The following is a 16,846-nucleotide window of genomic DNA, read 5'->3' as shown; positions in this document are numbered from 1 at the left end:
ATTTCCTTTCTTTGGGACTGGAATGAAAACTGACCTTTTCCAGTCCTGTGGCCACTGCTGAGTTTTCCAAATTTGCTGGCATATTGAGTAGCATCATCTTTTAGGATTTGAAATAGCTCAACTGGAATTCCATCACCTCCACTAGTTTTGTTCATAGTGATGCTTCCTAAGGACCACTTGACTTAGCATTCTAGGATGTCTGGCTCTTGGTGGGTGATTATACCATCGTGGTTATCTGGGTCACTGAGATCTTTTCTGTATAGTTCTGTGTATTCTTGCCACCTCTTCTTAGTATCTTCTGCTTCTGTTAGGTCCATACCATTTCTGTCCTTTATTGTGCCCATCTTTGCATGAAATGTTCCGTTGGTATCTCTAATTTTCTTGAAGACATCTCCAGTCTTTCCCATTCTACTGTTTTCCTCTATTTCTTTGCACTGATCATTGATCCTTCTTGCCATGTAAGTTCCCAAAACCTCTCTATTTTAAAGCTATCCCAGGACTCCCCGGTGGTCCAGTGGCCAATGCAGGGAACCTAGGTCAGGGAACTAGATCCCACAAGACACAACTAAGAGTCTGTATGCTGCAATTAAGTTCCTGTGCAGCCAAATAAATAATTTTTTTAAAAAGCTTGGAGAATCCCATGGGCAGAGGTGACTGGTGGGCTATAGTCCACAGGGTCGCAAAGAGTTGGACACGACTGAGCAACTAACACTTTCACGCTCAGGATGGAATTTCCGGCTCCAAGTCACCCTTTGAAAAACTGCCTCATTTTGCACTGCTTTGTGTAAAAATAAAGATATGAAGACCAAAAAAACCCCAAAAGCTATCCCATTGGCCATCTTCTCAAGGCACATTATATAAACAAAAACCTCCTGTAATGGGCAACAACTAAATGGCTTTAGAAAGCAGTAGTATTTGACAAAATCTAATAGAACACTAAAGGAATATCCTCTCTAATACAGCAAATTCCCTGCTAGAAATGTACCCCTTGGACATACTTGCATACATTTAAAATTAATTGTATAAGGAGGTACAGCACTGCATGTTTTGCAATTATGAATAATCTAAATATCCATCAACAGGAGGAGACTGGTGAAATTACTATTCACTTTTAGAATGGAGTACTATTAGCTGCCAGAAAGAATAAAATTCTAAGTTGTTAACAACTAAATCTACGTGACGGGTTCATAGGGGTCTATATAGCATTCTCTTAACTTTTTTATAAGCGTGTAATATTGTATAACAACAAGTTAAAAAAACAGAGACCTACCACTTAGTAGGATAATTATCCTCATTTCTTACAGCTGATGTGAGGATTAGATGAGAATATATGTAAAACACTTAGAACCTTGCCTACTATATAACTAATTTTTTTTTTTTTTTTTGGCCTTGCCACACAGCATGCAGGAACTTAAGCTCCCCAACCAGAGATCAAACCCATGCCCCCTGCAGTGGAAGCATGGACTCTTAACCACCGGAATGCCACGTAAGTCTTTACATCTAATAATTAAATAAGGACATTATATGATGATATAGAAAGATCTCCATACGTGGGAAAAAAATCAGGAAACCAACAATATGCATCGTGTATGTACATATACATATACACATACCATATAAAATATTTCAAAAGAATATATTGAAAACCTCTGGGAAGTCAGGTGGAGGTACAGACAAAGGTATTTAATTTTCTTTCCTTTCTCTTTTTTTGGGGGGACAGAGGGGCTGCACCACATGACATGTGGAATCTTAGTTCCCCAACCAGGGACTGACCCTTTGCCCCCTACACTGAAAGCTCACAGTCTTGACCACTGGACCACCAGGGAAGTCTCCTTAATTTTCAATTTATATACTCTTCTATGTACTCTTTATGACTTTTTACAAGTACACATATCACCCTTTATAATTAAACAGATTAATACAGCTATGAGGAGCAAAAATGTTAAAAAGGACTCAACTGCTCTTAATGTGCTGGTGCATAAGATGGCCAGACATTTGTGGGGAAATTCCAAATATAAGATGTTTATGAACAACCTTGTGCAATAATTTAAATAAATCCAGATCTACTTTTCATTAATACTTTGTCCTCTCTTCCTCCACTGTAAACCAGAAAATAAGAGAGAATACAGTGTTACTCACTCCTCGCTTATAAAAGTCCACATATGCAGAAAATCTGCATGATTCTCTACACTGAAAGAGAATCATCTATCATATACAACAAGGCTAAGAGAAATAAACTTTTTATGGACTGAAGTCTCCTGGTCCTAATTATCTATTACATAACCCAAAGACAACTTAGTTTCCTTCAGTGGGACAATGTAGTTGAAATGAACTAGACTTTTCTAAAAATGTACAATCTAATAAAAAAGCCAAAAAGAATGTTTAAGCAGTAAACAGAGTGAAACACTAAAAAATCCAGAACCATCTGCGCTGTATTCATTATTAAAAAGGGATAGTTGGGACATCCCTGGTGACACAATGGATAAGAATCTGCCTGCCAATGCAGAAGACAAGGGTTCGAGCCCTGGTCTGGGAAGATTTCACATGCAGTGAAGTAACTGAGCCCTGTGCCACAACTACAAAAGACTGAACACCCTAGAGCTGCAGAGCGCAACTACTGAGCCCTCGTGCTGCAACTATTAAAGCCCATGCTCCTAGAGCCTATGCTCCACAAGAGAAACCACTGCAACGAGAAGACCAAGCACTGCAAAAGAAGAGTAGAACTCCCACTTGCCACAACTAGGGCAAGTCTGCACAAAGCAATGAAGACCCAGCATAGTCATAAATAAATTAATTTAATTAATATAAATAAATAAAAAAAGGATAGTTACACATCAACAGTTTTTTCAGGAGGTTCTTCCTCTTTGACAGGCAGTTCTAAGGGCTTTGGTTCTTCTTCCTAAAAACAAATGAAACAAGATGGTTAAAATAAATCAAGAGTAAATACCTGTCAACAGAAAAATATGAGAACTCCAAAATGAATGAGGCTTTCACAACTTTCATTCCCCCTTTATGCACCCCTAACGAGTCAGCATTCAAGCCCTCTAATGATTAATGTTCAGCAATGTGACCAAGGTAGTGGCACACTGCCAGGCCAGTGACTAACCTTACTCTCTCCAACTCACCTCTGTTTCATCTCCCAGTACATCTTCTTCATTTGCCTCCTCTTCAGCTAAAGAATATTAAAATATTCAGGTCAAGCCCTGCTACAAAACCATCTTGATCACTGTACTTAGGCTAAAATTATAATCTTTTTGTTTTTCCAAAACAAAATTCAATATGCTCATAAAATTTGCTCCACATGGAGAAGATAAAACTACATACTCTACCTAACATCAATAAGAGGTTGAACGCCAGTTGGACTAAAGAACTAAACAAGATGAGATCAAACTACAACATTAACAAAAACCAGTGTGGAAGAATTTAGTGAAGAATTTCTTAAAATTTAAAAAAAAAAATCCCGGAAGCAAAAGCACTATGCAAAAAACTGACTTTTCAAAACTAGGAAAGGACACCACAGAAAAAAGAATCATGAAAATACTTGTGTATAAAACCAACAGGTAATAGTCACTAGAATACAGAAGAAATGCCTGCAAACTAACAAGCAACCAATGAGAATCCCAACAGAAAAATGGGCAAAGGAGAAACCCAAAGAACCATAAGCAAAAGAAATGTTTAAACTTTTTAATAATTGGAAGAATGTAAATTGAAACCACCAACAGATTAGGAAAAATGAGGCCAGAGTGAACCCTCATGTGCTAATAATGAGATTTATAGAGCAATTCAGAGAAACAGTTTGGTAGTATTTAGTCATATTAAGTAAACATTTATGAATAGCTATTTATTAGCAACCCCATCCCTGAGTATATACCCTAAAAGACTCTCACACAAGGATATAAGGAAATATGAAAGTAGTAGTTCAGGAGGCAATACAGGAGTCAGTCACTGAATGAACTAAAGAAAATGTGGTGAATTCTATAAATTATAGAAAACAATGAAGGAATTAGAATCAACAGACTAGATGATGACACAGTCAGTTCATACATCTTTGAAAAAAGTGAGTACTTAAGAGAAAAAAGTGTGCAATAAAGGTTATGGCCTCATTGCCAACTACATAAAATTACTACAGATCAAACAACACTACATGGTTTACAACCGTAAAGACAAAAAATATGTATCAAGCACATTAGAATTGTTGACTAAGGGAATTTGGATAAAAGAAAAGGGAATAAAAAAATTAAAATTAGAGAGGGATGACAGTATAAATGAAGTATTTTTATCTGTTTTAAAGTGAAATTACAGGATGTCAGAGCTAGAAGGAACCAGAGATTACCTAAGTTTATGGATTTCGAGGGTGGAGACACCGGTCTCACTTCACAGACCAGAACAAACACTCCGCCATGAAAACAGTGGCTGTCCAAAGTTACCTAGTAAACTTCTGGCACAGGAGGAATTCAACTTCGAATAGTCCAATTCTCAGTCTAATGATACTTGCTTTACCATACTTCTTTAAAATAATTAGCTGAAATAAAGTTACAATGTCTTTTAAGGGGGAAAGGGGTATTTCATTATAACTACTGTTTTAGATAACAAGAGTTTTCTTGATAGAGTTAATTAAAATCTTACATCATCAACCTAAAAGAAAAAAAGAAATCTTCTGTATGGCAGAGCCTAAAAATTAATCTCCTCAATCACATCACTCTTTGGCTCCACAGGAAACTCACCATGCTCTTCAAGATATGCCTGGAGCCTGTTGATGAGATCTTGTTTTATTCCCTTGGTCTCCAAACCACGAGCAAGACACTCCTGCTTTAGTTCAGCAAGCTGAGAAAAAAGAATAAAGCTTTTCCTTAATTTACAGAATGAACCTGGTGGGGGAAAAAAAAAAAAGTAGCTCTTACAAGAAAGAAAAAGAAAACAACGTTCACCCCATAACTTCTGCTCTTAATCCCACCAAGTTTTTAGGTCCACAAGATGATTCACTTTCCCTCAACAATACTCAATATGCAAGAGGACTTTTCTAACAGATGGTGAAGAATAACCCTGCTTTAATAAAATTCTTATCTATTCATACATCTATTTATTATATAAATCTTTAGCTGTTTCTGAGCGGAGGGTGTCTTTTTTCCCCAATTACTGTACTAGTTCATACAAGGAAGGAAAGAATGAATCTTTTAAGTAGAATATATAATTATCTAAAAGCAGATTCTCCTTACTATTATCCCAGATCCTTTACTGCAATCTACCATATACGCGCATACAAGCCTGATCACTACAGCATTAGGTAGATATGTTAGCTAGCTTAATGTCAACAATGAATCACTAAAAGGATCTTTGCCGAAATAGAAAAAAATATGTAATGGCATGCCACAGAGTTCTGCTGAAGATTTTTAAATAAGTAATTTGACTAAAGATCTGATAGGCATGCTTACAACTTTGCAGATACCAGGAGGAGGAAGAATTGGTAAATTACTAACAGAACTAAAGCTGGGGGTGTCAGGGGGTGTTGCTGGCTCTTCAGGGAAAACAATGATCCAAAATGAAGACTCAATTTAGAAGAAATAAGGTATACCTATAAAGTACTACACTTTTATTCAAAACTTTATTAAATTTATTATATTCAAAACATTAAAAAAAACAACAGATGAACAAGATCTGGCCCAACAGTAACTCAAAGGATAAGACCTCAGTCAGGGTTTTAGAAAGATTACAAGTGCAAAAAGGGTTAACGGTATAGTTTGCTACCAAAGTAATTCTAGATTAAGGGTAACTAAAAAAATAGAATCTATATTAAATAATGTAATAGCCTTACTGGGCTCTTTATTCTCATTTTAAGCCACATAATGACATGCTGATCCAAGGAGAACAACTAAGAAAAAGGAAGGTTTTAAAAATCCTATATGCAGATCAATGCACAAACACAGATATTTGTCCTGGAAAAAGACTTTACTAGTTTTGAAGTACAGATCTAAGACCAACCAGTAGAAATTAGAAAGCAGATTCCTATAGGAGAAAGAATGTTGTAACTAAGGGACTATGCTGGTCATCTCTAAAAGGCTTTCAACCAAGGAAGCGTTTGGAAATGGAGAGGGGAGCTTTTTTTCTGATTGGGTATTCAGTGAGTAGGACAGGTAGGCAGGGAGGGATATAACATGGAAAACTGTTCTACTCAAGCCAGCAGCCCCCTCTACTGAGAAACACAGTAGGTAATCACCCATTAAAAGCATGGAGCATAACAAAGCATAACAAGGCATCTGAAGTCAGACTACACTGGGTTCAAATTCCAGCTTTACCACTTACATCTGTGTAGCCTAGGTGAGTAACGTAACCACTCTGTGCCTCAATTTCCTCTGAAATGGGGATAATGTAACAGTACCTGTAGTATAGGGTTGCTACGAAGATTAAACCAGTAAATAGTTGTAAAGCATTTACAATAGTGCTTAGCAGCTAGTAAGTGTTAGAAACTGGGTGAAGAGTTGGACAAGATTAGACAGAATCACTGTTTCTCTGATTTCTGCATTTCACAGACCAATATATTTTTAAATAGGTAGAGAGATAGGGCTGCCAATTTTTTATAGCATTCCACGTTGTGGACCAATACTTTTTTAAAAGGAAGATGAGGAGTTACAGAAAGTAAAAAAATTGTATTGTGTTATAAACAAACAACCAATACTCTGAATACTCCTCATCTTCCTTTTTCCTTCTCCTCCTCTAAGTAACATTAAGGGAAAAGGAATGTAAATACTCAGGCAATTCAAATTTCAACTTTCTAACAGAGCTGTTCCTCCCTTCTCCTTCCTTCCCCAAACTGTGTGTAGATACAGACAGAAGTTTACAAAATCTTTCAGATAACAGGGAAAGATAGTCAGTGATAGATTCTGCACAGGATGCTGATCTAGTAGACCTGAAGCTGACAGATTGGTACAACTGGTTGTTTAGCACGGACAGCATCCACCACTGCTAACCACTGACCTTGCTATTGCTGTTGAAATCTCAGCCCCCAACGGGCTGTCATTCCCTAACCTCAAGACTCTGGCTCATTCAGCACTCTTCTCAGCACCTCCATGTCCACTTCTCTAGTCAAATGAGAATGTTACATACATTTTTACACACTGTTGCATCACTTTATTATTTTATTATATTATTATATTTTGGGTTCTCCTCCAAAAGGGAAATTGCTGAGTGAAAACAGAATAGCTGAAAATAAAAGTCATTTCACACATTTCATTTTGGCACAATTACATTAGTAGTAGAATAAAACCCTTTTAAAATCTCAAATACGGACCTATAATGTCAAATCTTACCCATTTTTATATGCATCTGACTTTAAAATGTTTTAAAAGAATGCATTTAAAAAGCAAGATATATTGAGTGAATTGTACAGTATGTGAATTGTGCCTCAATAAGACTATTAAGAAAAAACAAGTTATAGAATACTGTATGTAAGATACTAACATTAATGTAAAAAATAATGTGCACACACATAACAGTCATATAATGTTTATACACAAGATGCCTGGGCAAGAAACAGATACATTAACACCAGCTAAATCTCAGAAGAAACCAGAGGACAGGTGCAGGAGAGAAATCTTTTACCATATACCCTTTTTACATCTTTAAAATTGTTGAGTATGAATTACCTATAAAACTAAATTTTTAGTCTCAATCCTAAAATCTTATTTTTCAGTATTAATAAGGCATTTTTCATGCTACCTATCCAACCAGCAGAGAAAGGACTGATCAACTGACTACACAATACATTTAACATTAACCCCCATTCATTGCCCTGTGATTTCTACTAATTTACTAATCTTAAATTTTGATTCAAATATTTTTCACCTGTTCTCTCTCAACTTGGTTTATAAACCTTCAAGGACAGAAACATTTTATATACTTTATAACATTTCATATGATAGGAATTAAATTTCAAGTATTAATACATGCCAAACAAAAGGCTAAGTCTTTTGAACATCATTTCCTCATTTAATCCTCACAGCATCTATGTGGTTGATTTTATTATTACATTTCATAAATTAAGAAAACAAAACTGAAAGAAACTCAACAATTTGCTAAAAAAAAAAAAAAATCACCCAGCCAGAAAATAGTGAAGCCAACAGCCAGCTCAGATGTCTCTGATTTAAGCCCAATTTTAAGTATCAATATGAAGGATGGCTTTCATGAGCACACTCTCTCTCTCTGTTTTCCTTCTACCTTTCCTCCTCACTCTTTGCTAGCTCTTCTTCCACCCAATCTTGTAAATACAGATATTCACTAAGATGAGTTTGGCCTCCTTATCCTTCCACTTGTATCAAAGGCTTTTTCACTTCCCAGAATCCAATCATTGGCAAATCCTGTCAGCACTTCCTTCAAAACAGACATAGAATCTAATCCCTTTTCTTTCATACAAACTATTGTAAACTTTTCAGCCCTTGAACCTCATTACAGTTTATTAGTCAGAGAGATCTTTCTGACAATTTAAGTCAAGAACATGTCTCTCCTCTATTCAAAAATCCTCCACTGGTTTCCTATCTCATTAAGCGTAAAAGCCAGAGTCCTAATGATCACCTCTAATACTCTGCACAAGGCTCACACTTTCATTTACTTCAAGACTTTGCTTAAACATCACCTTCTCAATGAGGCCTTCCCCTTGGTCACCCTATTGAAAATTATAATACCCTTCTCTTTTCACAGTTCCTATTTCTATTTTTCTCTACAAATCTTATCGCTATTTGACATACTATAAATTTTACTTGTTTACTGTGCCTCCCTGTAGTAATATATAAGCTCCAAAAATTTACATATATATATGTAAATATTTTAATAAGTCCCACACCTTTATTTTCAGCTCTTAGCCCCATATTTCCAAATGATTACGAGATATCTCCAAATGAGTATCTCAAAGACATTTATTATTTATGCCCCAAACTGAACTTCATCTTCTCTCCTGCACAAAACTGGCTTCTTCTCCTCCCAACTTAGACAAAAGGTATCACTAATTGGAGTCACCTTTCATTCCTCTCACATTTAACTGATCTAAAAATACTTATAATTTTATATCCAAAATTTCTTTCAAATTCATTCCAACTTTTGAAGCCACTACCTTATTTCAAGTCTTAGTAAGTTTTTTCACTTGACAAATAGTTGTAAGTACCCACTGCGTATCAAGCATTATCTTAGATACAGGAAAATAATCATAAGCAAAACAAAGAGTTCTTGCCCACATGGAGCTTACAATCTAGTAGGGAAACAAGGCAAGCAATGATCATATACGTAATGTTTAACTGATTCTAAAAAAAGTACAGGGTCCTATAAAAGCATTTTAAAAGTGGTCTGACTCTGTGTGTAGATGGATGGAACCCATTCTACCTAAGGGTTCATTGGATAAATGATGTTTGACTGATTCTGAAGGGAAACTAACAGTTAAATAAACAAGGGACAACCAGTCCATTTTAAAGGAGATCAGTCCTGGGTGTTCTTTGGAAGGAATGATGCTAAAGCTGAAACTTCAGTACTTTGGCCACCTCATGCAAAGAGTTGACTCATTGGAAAAGACTCTGATGCTGGGAGGGATTGGGGGCAGGAGGAGAAAGGGACAACAGAGGATGAGATGGCTGGATGGCATCACTGACTCGATGGACGTGGGTTTGGGTGAACTCCGGGAGTTGGTGATGGACAGGGAGGCCTGGCGTGCTGCAATTCATGGAGTCGCAAAGAGTTGGACATGACTGAGCGACTGAACTGATGGGGTTGGCAAGAGCAATGCAGCCAAAAGCATGTATAAAGGTTCTGAGTACTAAGGTATGGAGAAGCAGTCATGCACAGCAATTCAGAACAGCAATTCAGAACAGGAATTCTGGAGACAGACCGCCTGGATTTGAGCCACCACTTACTAGGTACATGACCTAGGGCAAGTTATCCAATCTCTGAGCTTCCATTTTTTCTCAGTTTTTGTTTCCTTCAGGCCGAGCCACAAGGCATGTGGGATCTTAGTTCCCCAACCAGAGATCGAACCTCAGCCCCCTGAAACGGAAGCATGGAGTCTTAACCACTGGACCACCAGGGAAGTCTCCATTTTTTCTCATTTTCAATGGGGACAACACAGGCATTTACCGTATTGCCTTAGGATTATCGTGAGAAATCAACTGATGTGTACAAACTGATTTGACCAGTGTCTGCCACATGGTAAATGTTAGCAATTAATGAACAGCCATTCTGATAAGTGAAATAAAGTCACTAGCTGGAATTTGAGAAACTAAACTAGATACCGGCACAGATATAATTAAAAGGTTCTAAGCAGGGGAGTGACTACTATAATAAAAATCTAACTGGTGCAATTTCTTCCTCTCCAGGCCCCATCCTTACTGCCAAAAGAACACAAACTGGGAAATTCCTAGCAGTCCAGTGTAGGACTCTGTGCTTTCATTGCAGAGTGCCTAGGGTTGCATCCTAGGCCTGGGAATTAGGATCCCACAAGCCACGCGGCAAAGAAAAAATAAAAATAAAGAAAACTCATCACATCAGCTCCTTCTTTCAAATTTTCAAAGGTTCCCCACTTTCTGCCTGTATGACAAAAAACAAACACCTTACACAACTTACAAGTCCTTTTCAGTATCACTCCAATACACCGCCAGTCACACAGTTCACCTACTTTCCTTTTCCAAACTATCTTCAACCACCAACACAAATGTACCTTATGCTTCACTATTATAAATGTCTCACTGTTTTCTTTATCCACTCTTCTAGTTCTCTCCTCTGTAGTCCCTTTTCTCACAACTGACTGGAAATCTGGTACTATAACAATTCAAGGCATTTTTCACCCACAATTCAGCCTCTTTCCAACTGCGTTGGAATGACTCCATTTCTACAAAATCTTCACAAATTTGCAGTTGATGTGGCTTTACATTATCAATTCAGATAGATATTTTTCATTCCTACTTCAAAGCTTGTTCCTTTCCTCTGAGACCCCACACTATAGCCCCAAATTCCTTTTATAAAAATGGAAAGGCTTTTTATTAAAAAAAGAGATAAACCCTGCTGCTGCTGCTGCTTAGTCGCTTCAGTCGTGTCCGACTCTGTGTGACCCCATAGACGGCAGCCCACCAGGCTCCCCTGTCCCTGGGATTCTCCAGGCAAGAACACTGGAGTGGGTTGCCACTTCCTTCTCCAATGCAGGAAAGTGAAAAGTGAAAGTGAAGACGTTCAGTCGTGTCCGACTCTTAGCAACCCCATGGACTATAGCCCGCCAGGCTCCTCCATCCATGGGATTTTCCAGGCAAGAGTACTGGAGTGGGGTGCCATTGCCTTCTCCAATGCAGGAAAGTGAAAAGTGAAAGTGAAGTCGCTCAGTCGTGTCCGACTCTTAGCAACCCCATGGACTATAGCCCGCCAGGCTCCTCCATCCATGGGATTTTCCAGGCAAGAGTACTGGAGTGGGGTGCCATTGCCTTCTCTGAGATAAACCCTAGGTCAACCCAAAAGTAAGGATCACTCCATGATCAACAGTAGGATCAATCCATGATCAACAGTGGAACCAAACATTAACTGTCCTGGAAGTCAGAATTAAAGGCATGAGTTCTTAACCAGAGGTCCATGGACTCCTCAGGGCTCCAAGGTAATTTTATGAAGCCCCTCAAATCGCATGCAAAGTCATGTGTACATGCCTTTTTCTGGGGAGAGGTCCATACCTTTCATCAGAGTTTCAAAGATATCTGTGACCTCCAAAAGGTTAAGAAGTGCTCTAGAGAAAAAGCAAAGACAAGCAAATATGATTAAAAGAGTGAATCCTTTTTAGGCTATTAGGACTGCCTCATGCTCTCTAAGACTATAATAACCTGAAATCAGATCAGAGGACATTAGCCAATCAAAACCGGATTTAACCTGGAACTGACATACAAATTTTTATGGAAGGTGGAACTCCATAAACCAAAACAAAACCTATGAAGGCAAGTCACAAGGCTAGTGACTTACTCGAGGGGTTTCAAAAATGGAACTAATATAGGAAGAAAACATTAGATCTTACATTCATATTTCCTTTTTATTCCATTCAAAAATTCCTTTTCTGTGTTTCTTTCATAACATACAAACAGTAGTACATAACACATAGTAGTACTTATTTACAAGTTAATATACATATAATGGAAGTAGCTGCTCAATTTTTTACTTGTTATTCTCTTAGCAGACGACTGATACAATCTACTCATTTCGGTACCAAGTTAACAGTAACTCCAGGTTAACACAAAATCCCCCTAATACAGCTTAGATTCCATGAGTAAGAAACCTATCAACTTTCACTGAAAGTCTAACTGGTGTCAACTAATGTGATTAAGAGGACCTCTCTCTCTTTACTCTTACTCTCGTTACACTTTTTTTTTAAAGCTCATCAAACTTTAAATAATCAGTTTTCAGCGTGGGTCAAATCAACCTGGTTTGTCAAAGGTTCCCAGGACGTGAACATGACTGAAAAGTAATGGGAAAACTGCTTGTCAAACCACAAACGGACAACTTGAGATATTCTCTTAATTTACCACCCCCCTCAAAAAAACCCATTCTTTTGTTTCAAGAAAATAATCTAAATACGAAAAGGCTGTCAAGATTCCCAAGACACAACTTAAAACGTCTTCTGTGATTGAGTGTCACCCAGTGGTGAGACCAAGAGATGCAGGGTCTACCCGCGAAATGAAATGGGACAGAGGTAACCCTAACCTTGGAAATGTTTTCCCAGGATATTACAGTTCTGAGTGACTTGTCTCTGTGGTGGTGGGGCGCAGGGTGGGGGGAAGGCTGGTAGGCGGAGAACCGCGTTGAGAGAACTCGAAAACTTTTCAATCTGGGGTATCTGCGCCTTCACTACCTCTTAAAGTCTCCTAAAGCCCAGGCCTCTAAGGGGAGGCCTCTCCTCAGGTTTCCAAATTTGCCCCCGGGGCGTCACTCCATCTAAAATAGGGGAACGGAAGCATTTTCTGGATCAAGTCTGAGACCTAGATAGACAGAAATAAACGAAGCTGCCATCCTTTGCTACCGGGAATCTCCACTTTGGACAACAGACAGGAAAGCACAAACCCAGGGAAGAAAAAGGGGTCCCGGGCTCCGCACGGAGCCAAGAGGAGGGGACCACTGACGTAATGCAGTTTGACGAGAAACAAGAGAGTAGAACAGGTTGAAGGCACTTCCACAACCCAGTAGAGAGGTGACGGACGACACCACAGTGGAGGAAGGTGCCGAGTAACAAATAAGGATACAGTAAAACCGTGAGGAGAAATGGGAAAAGAGAAAAGGCGTAGTGGGGGAAGAAGGGAGGCACAAAAGAACAGAACTACGGCGGGAGCCAGAAAATGGAGTAGAAGAACCTTCAAGGAAAAGGCGCCAACCCGCCAGCAAAATCTAGTCTCCGGAAAAGTCCGACCCGGCCCTTCCCCGCCTCACGATACCTTCAGCTTATGAAGCTCCACCGTCTCAGTCGCCATCTTGTTACCCCTCCACTCCGCCAGGCCCCCACCCGCGGCCTCCACCTCCGGGAGCTCCCGCCTCGGCGCCTACAGCCACGGCCGGCCAATCGTTGGAGCTCTTACTCCCGCCTCTTACTATCAACTCTTTCCATTAGTCAATAGCTGGCGTCGCCCTCGCTCCTCCAAGCGGCTTTCCCCACCTCTCTCAAAAGGTGGGACCTGGAGAAGGGCGGGTTCGGCACCTTCCGAACGACGGAAATAGTGACCAATTGTGCGTCCCCGTGGCGGATCGCCAGCCAATGAGTGGTGGCGGCGCTGACCTTGCTCCACCAATAGGGAGAGCGCAGATGGGCGGGGAGGCTGCTTCCTGGAGACCGCAGGTGTAGAAGCAAGCGCCGCACCCCGACCGGGACGGGCTTCCGAAGCTGGCAGGTAGGTTTACCGAGACTGGGAAGGGGTCCTTAGAAAAATGGTGGGAGGCGAACAAGCGGGGTGAGTGAAGGGGCGGCGAGCAACAGACCGGAAGAGGAGCGCTGAAGACAACCCTAAGGGAAGACGATGAAGGAGAGGGGGGCCTGGGAGGAGCAAGGGGGCTAGTTCAAATCACTGGGGTTTAGGGAATTTTAGGTAGAGAGCGGGCCAGATCTGCTTCCTAACCCGGCGTCATCAACTTAAGGGCAAGCACGATTTTAAAAGGGCTAAGTTCAGATGATCAGAGCCGCCCTGAAGTCGGGACTAGGGCTCCACCTCTCGAGACGCTCAGCTCACGTCCCTTCCTAGTTCAATGTAAAAGCCCTGGGCACATTCTTGCAGCTGCCTGCTTACATGCCACGGAGATGAGAGGACGGGGGAGCCCCAGAGGAAAAGGTGGGGACTAAGATACACTGAAGGCAAGAGGAGAAGGGGACGACAGAGGATGAGATGGCTGGTTGGCATCGCCGACTCGATGGACATGAGTTTGACCAGGATGCCAGGCTTCCCTGGTGATGGACAGGGAAGCCTGGGATCCTGCAGTTCATGGGGTCTCAGAGAGTCGGACACAACTGAGTGATTGAACTGACCTGAGTATAGATTAGAAAAGGTAGCTTTACCTCCTCATCCCTCCTTAGTGGTTCCTCGTTTCCCATGACCCTCTTCTGTAATTTTGGGTGTACCTAATGTCTTCATGGTTCCTTATTAACTTCTTAAGGGTAGTGAGATACTTCTGTTACCCTTGCTCCTTGAGGTGCGCCAAGCCTATGCTTACTCCTTCAAGTTACAGTTGAAGTGTAAGGATCAGAAGAAAGATTATCATGTCTCTAACATATAGAGAGTGCTCATCTTGCCTTCTGTTTTTTCCCCCAAGTCTTCAGTTTTTCCTTTGTGTGTAATGGGTTAAGTTCTTTCATTCCCAATAAAGTCCGGGGGATTTGGGCTACTCAGGAGACAACCTGGAAAAACGGACTCCAAGAAGGGTGGAGAGGAAATTAAGCTGGTCTCCTGCCTGATCCCCCACTGTGGTAGGATGAATGTGGGGGTGGCACACAGCGAAGTAAACCCCAACACTCGCGTGATGAATAGCCGGGGCATCTGGCTGGCCTACATCATCTTGGTAGGACTGCTGCATGTGGTTCTACTCAGCATCCCCTTCTTCAGCATTCCTGTTGTCTGGACACTGACCAACGTCATCCATAACTTGGTGAGCACTAAACCATGCCCCTTTACCCACCCCAGGCTTTTCCCAACCAAAAACAATTACTTGGGATTTCTGTCTTCCTTTTGGGATCTCAGCTGAGGGACTACTTTATGCTCTGGTACCTCATACTGTCCCATTCCCTCCTCCCAGGTTATGTATGTCTTCTTACATACGGTGAAAGGGACACCCTTTGAGACCCCTGACCAAGGAAAGGCTCGGCTACTGACACACTGGGAACAGATGGACTACGGGCTCCAATTTACCTCTTCCCGAAAATTCCTCAGCATCTCTCCCATTGTACTGTGAGTCCAGGGGGAAATAGGGGAGATGCTTCAAAAGCTAGGTACAGAGGTCCACAGGGAACCTTTAAAAACAGTGGACTTCTACTCACCTAGACCCTGTGAAGATACATTAGCTCTAAATCTAGTGAGAAAAGTAAAAAGTAGAAGACAGTAAGCAAGCATTACTTGCTGCCTCCTTGATGGTAGGAGAATGGAGAAGGCACTGCTGCTGCTGCTGCTAAGTCGCTTCAGTCGTGTCCGACTCTGTGCGACCCCACAGACAGAAGCCCACCAGGCTCCCCCGTCCCCGGGATTCTCCAGGCAAGGACACTGGAGTGGATTGCCATTTCCTTCCCCAATGCAGGAAAGTGAAAAGTCAAAGTGAAGTCGCTAAGTCGTGCCTGACTCGCAGCGACCCCATGGACCGCAGCCCACCAGGCTCCTCCGTCCATGGGATTTTCCAGGCAAGAGTACTGGAGTGGGTTGCCATTGCCTTCTCCGGGAGAAAGGACTAAGAAAAGATAAAATAAGTTATTTTATACTTCCAAAGAAGTGAATAAAGAGAAAACTGATGTAAATCTGTGAGAAGTGGTAGGAAAAAGGATTCTAACAGTCACACAGGCTAAAACTGCTTCAGCTGTCATTTGCCACCTGTCACTAAAAAGTTTTTTTTTTTAAAAGCACAAATTTATAAATCTCCAGTTAAAGGTGCTGATTATCTCCCCAACCCCAAAGTAAATATTGTTAATATAGCTGAAATATTTTTAGATATGCTAGGACTGCATGCAGTAAAACTGGTTATTTAAAATAGAAAAGAAAGTCGCTGGAAAGGCCTGGATATGGATAGGGAAGGCCAACTTCATTCAACCGATTTCTTCTCTCCCCAGATACCTCCTGGCCAGCTTCTACACCAAATATGATGCTGCTCACTTCCTCATCAACACAGCCTCACTGCTTAGCGTACTGCTGCCCAAGTTGCCCCAGTTTCATGGGGTTCGTCTCTTTGGCATCAACAAATACTGAGAGATGGGGCTGGGGACGTTGGAACAAAGGGCTGTAACATCCCTCCTTTCTCTATACAGCCTGAGAACTATGCAGCCTTTCCCAAACGCCCCCACTGGAAATGCAAACTTTCACAAATTTTCATTGGAAAATGGGGTCCCCTGGGCCCCACCCTGCTAGGAGCAAGTTTCTTTGAATCAGGAAAGACAGGTGAGGTAAGGGGCAAATCACTCTCCTCCACAGCAGGAAGCCATGCTTGGGCAGCTTTTTGGTTGATTAAGGTTTTCCCTATCATCCACTCCCACCACCTTCCAGCTCTGTTTTACTGTGTTTTCCTTATAATAAAGATAATTTTTTTCATATATGGCTACAGTTTGGTCAGCAGTAAGGGTAGGGAGATGTCTTCATAAAGCCAGAGAAGAAAGATGCAACAATGACTGACT

At 40.8% G+C, this 16,846-nt stretch overlaps 2 protein-coding genes across 46 annotated transcripts in view; one reads left to right on the top strand and one right to left on the bottom strand.

Moving 5' to 3' along the window:
- The window catches only part of SARNP (SAP domain containing ribonucleoprotein), a 50,047-nt gene extending 36,570 nt beyond the window's left edge, over positions 1-13,477 (bottom strand). For 6 of the 41 annotated variants that reach the window (XR_015163929.1, XR_015163933.1, XM_086400714.1 and 3 more), the window contains exons 1-5: positions 13,428-13,477; positions 11,685-11,737; positions 4,725-4,868; positions 3,126-3,172; positions 2,832-2,899 (exon numbers count right to left, since the gene is read on the bottom strand). Coding sequence is in view for 28 of the 41 variants with exons in the window: in XM_086400714.1 (XP_086256840.1) it covers positions 2,832-2,899; positions 3,126-3,172; positions 4,725-4,868; positions 11,685-11,691 (266 nt within the window). In the remaining 13 variants the exon portion in view is untranslated. Of the gene's footprint in view, positions 1-1,958; positions 2,100-2,831; positions 2,900-3,125; positions 3,173-4,724; positions 4,869-11,660; positions 11,738-12,702; positions 13,081-13,346 lie in introns of those variants that run through there. The other 35 variants (XR_015163932.1, XR_015163934.1, XM_086400717.1 and 32 more) reach the window with 22 other exon arrangements.
- A 317-nt stretch (positions 13,478-13,794) lies between these two features.
- ORMDL2 (ORMDL sphingolipid biosynthesis regulator 2) lies at positions 13,795-16,763 on the top strand. Of its 5 annotated transcripts, none has more exons than XM_086400758.1 (5): positions 13,795-13,877; positions 14,259-14,312; positions 14,949-15,123; positions 15,271-15,422; positions 16,289-16,763. In XM_086400758.1, the coding sequence occupies exons 3-5, from the start codon at positions 14,950-14,952 to the stop codon at positions 16,422-16,424; spliced, it is 462 nt and encodes a 153-aa protein (XP_086256884.1). In that variant the 5' UTR covers positions 13,795-13,877; positions 14,259-14,312; position 14,949; the 3' UTR covers positions 16,425-16,763. The 5 variants fall into 5 exon arrangements, with proteins under 5 accessions (XP_086256884.1, XP_086256885.1, XP_086256880.1 ...); XM_086400759.1 differs by having other exon boundaries at positions 14,259-14,526; XM_086400754.1 differs by lacking the exon at positions 14,259-14,312.
- The last annotated feature ends 83 nt before the right edge of the window (positions 16,764-16,846 follow it).

Source organism: Bos grunniens, chromosome 5, assembly GCF_055505025.1.
Source record: "Bos grunniens cultivar Pamir isolate PY7600 chromosome 5, Bosgru_T2T1.0, whole genome shotgun sequence".
NCBI lineage: Eukaryota > Metazoa > Chordata > Mammalia > Artiodactyla > Bovidae > Bos > Bos grunniens.
The sequence above is the reverse complement of the archived record's forward strand: the minus strand, read 5'-3'. Positions and strand labels throughout refer to the sequence as shown.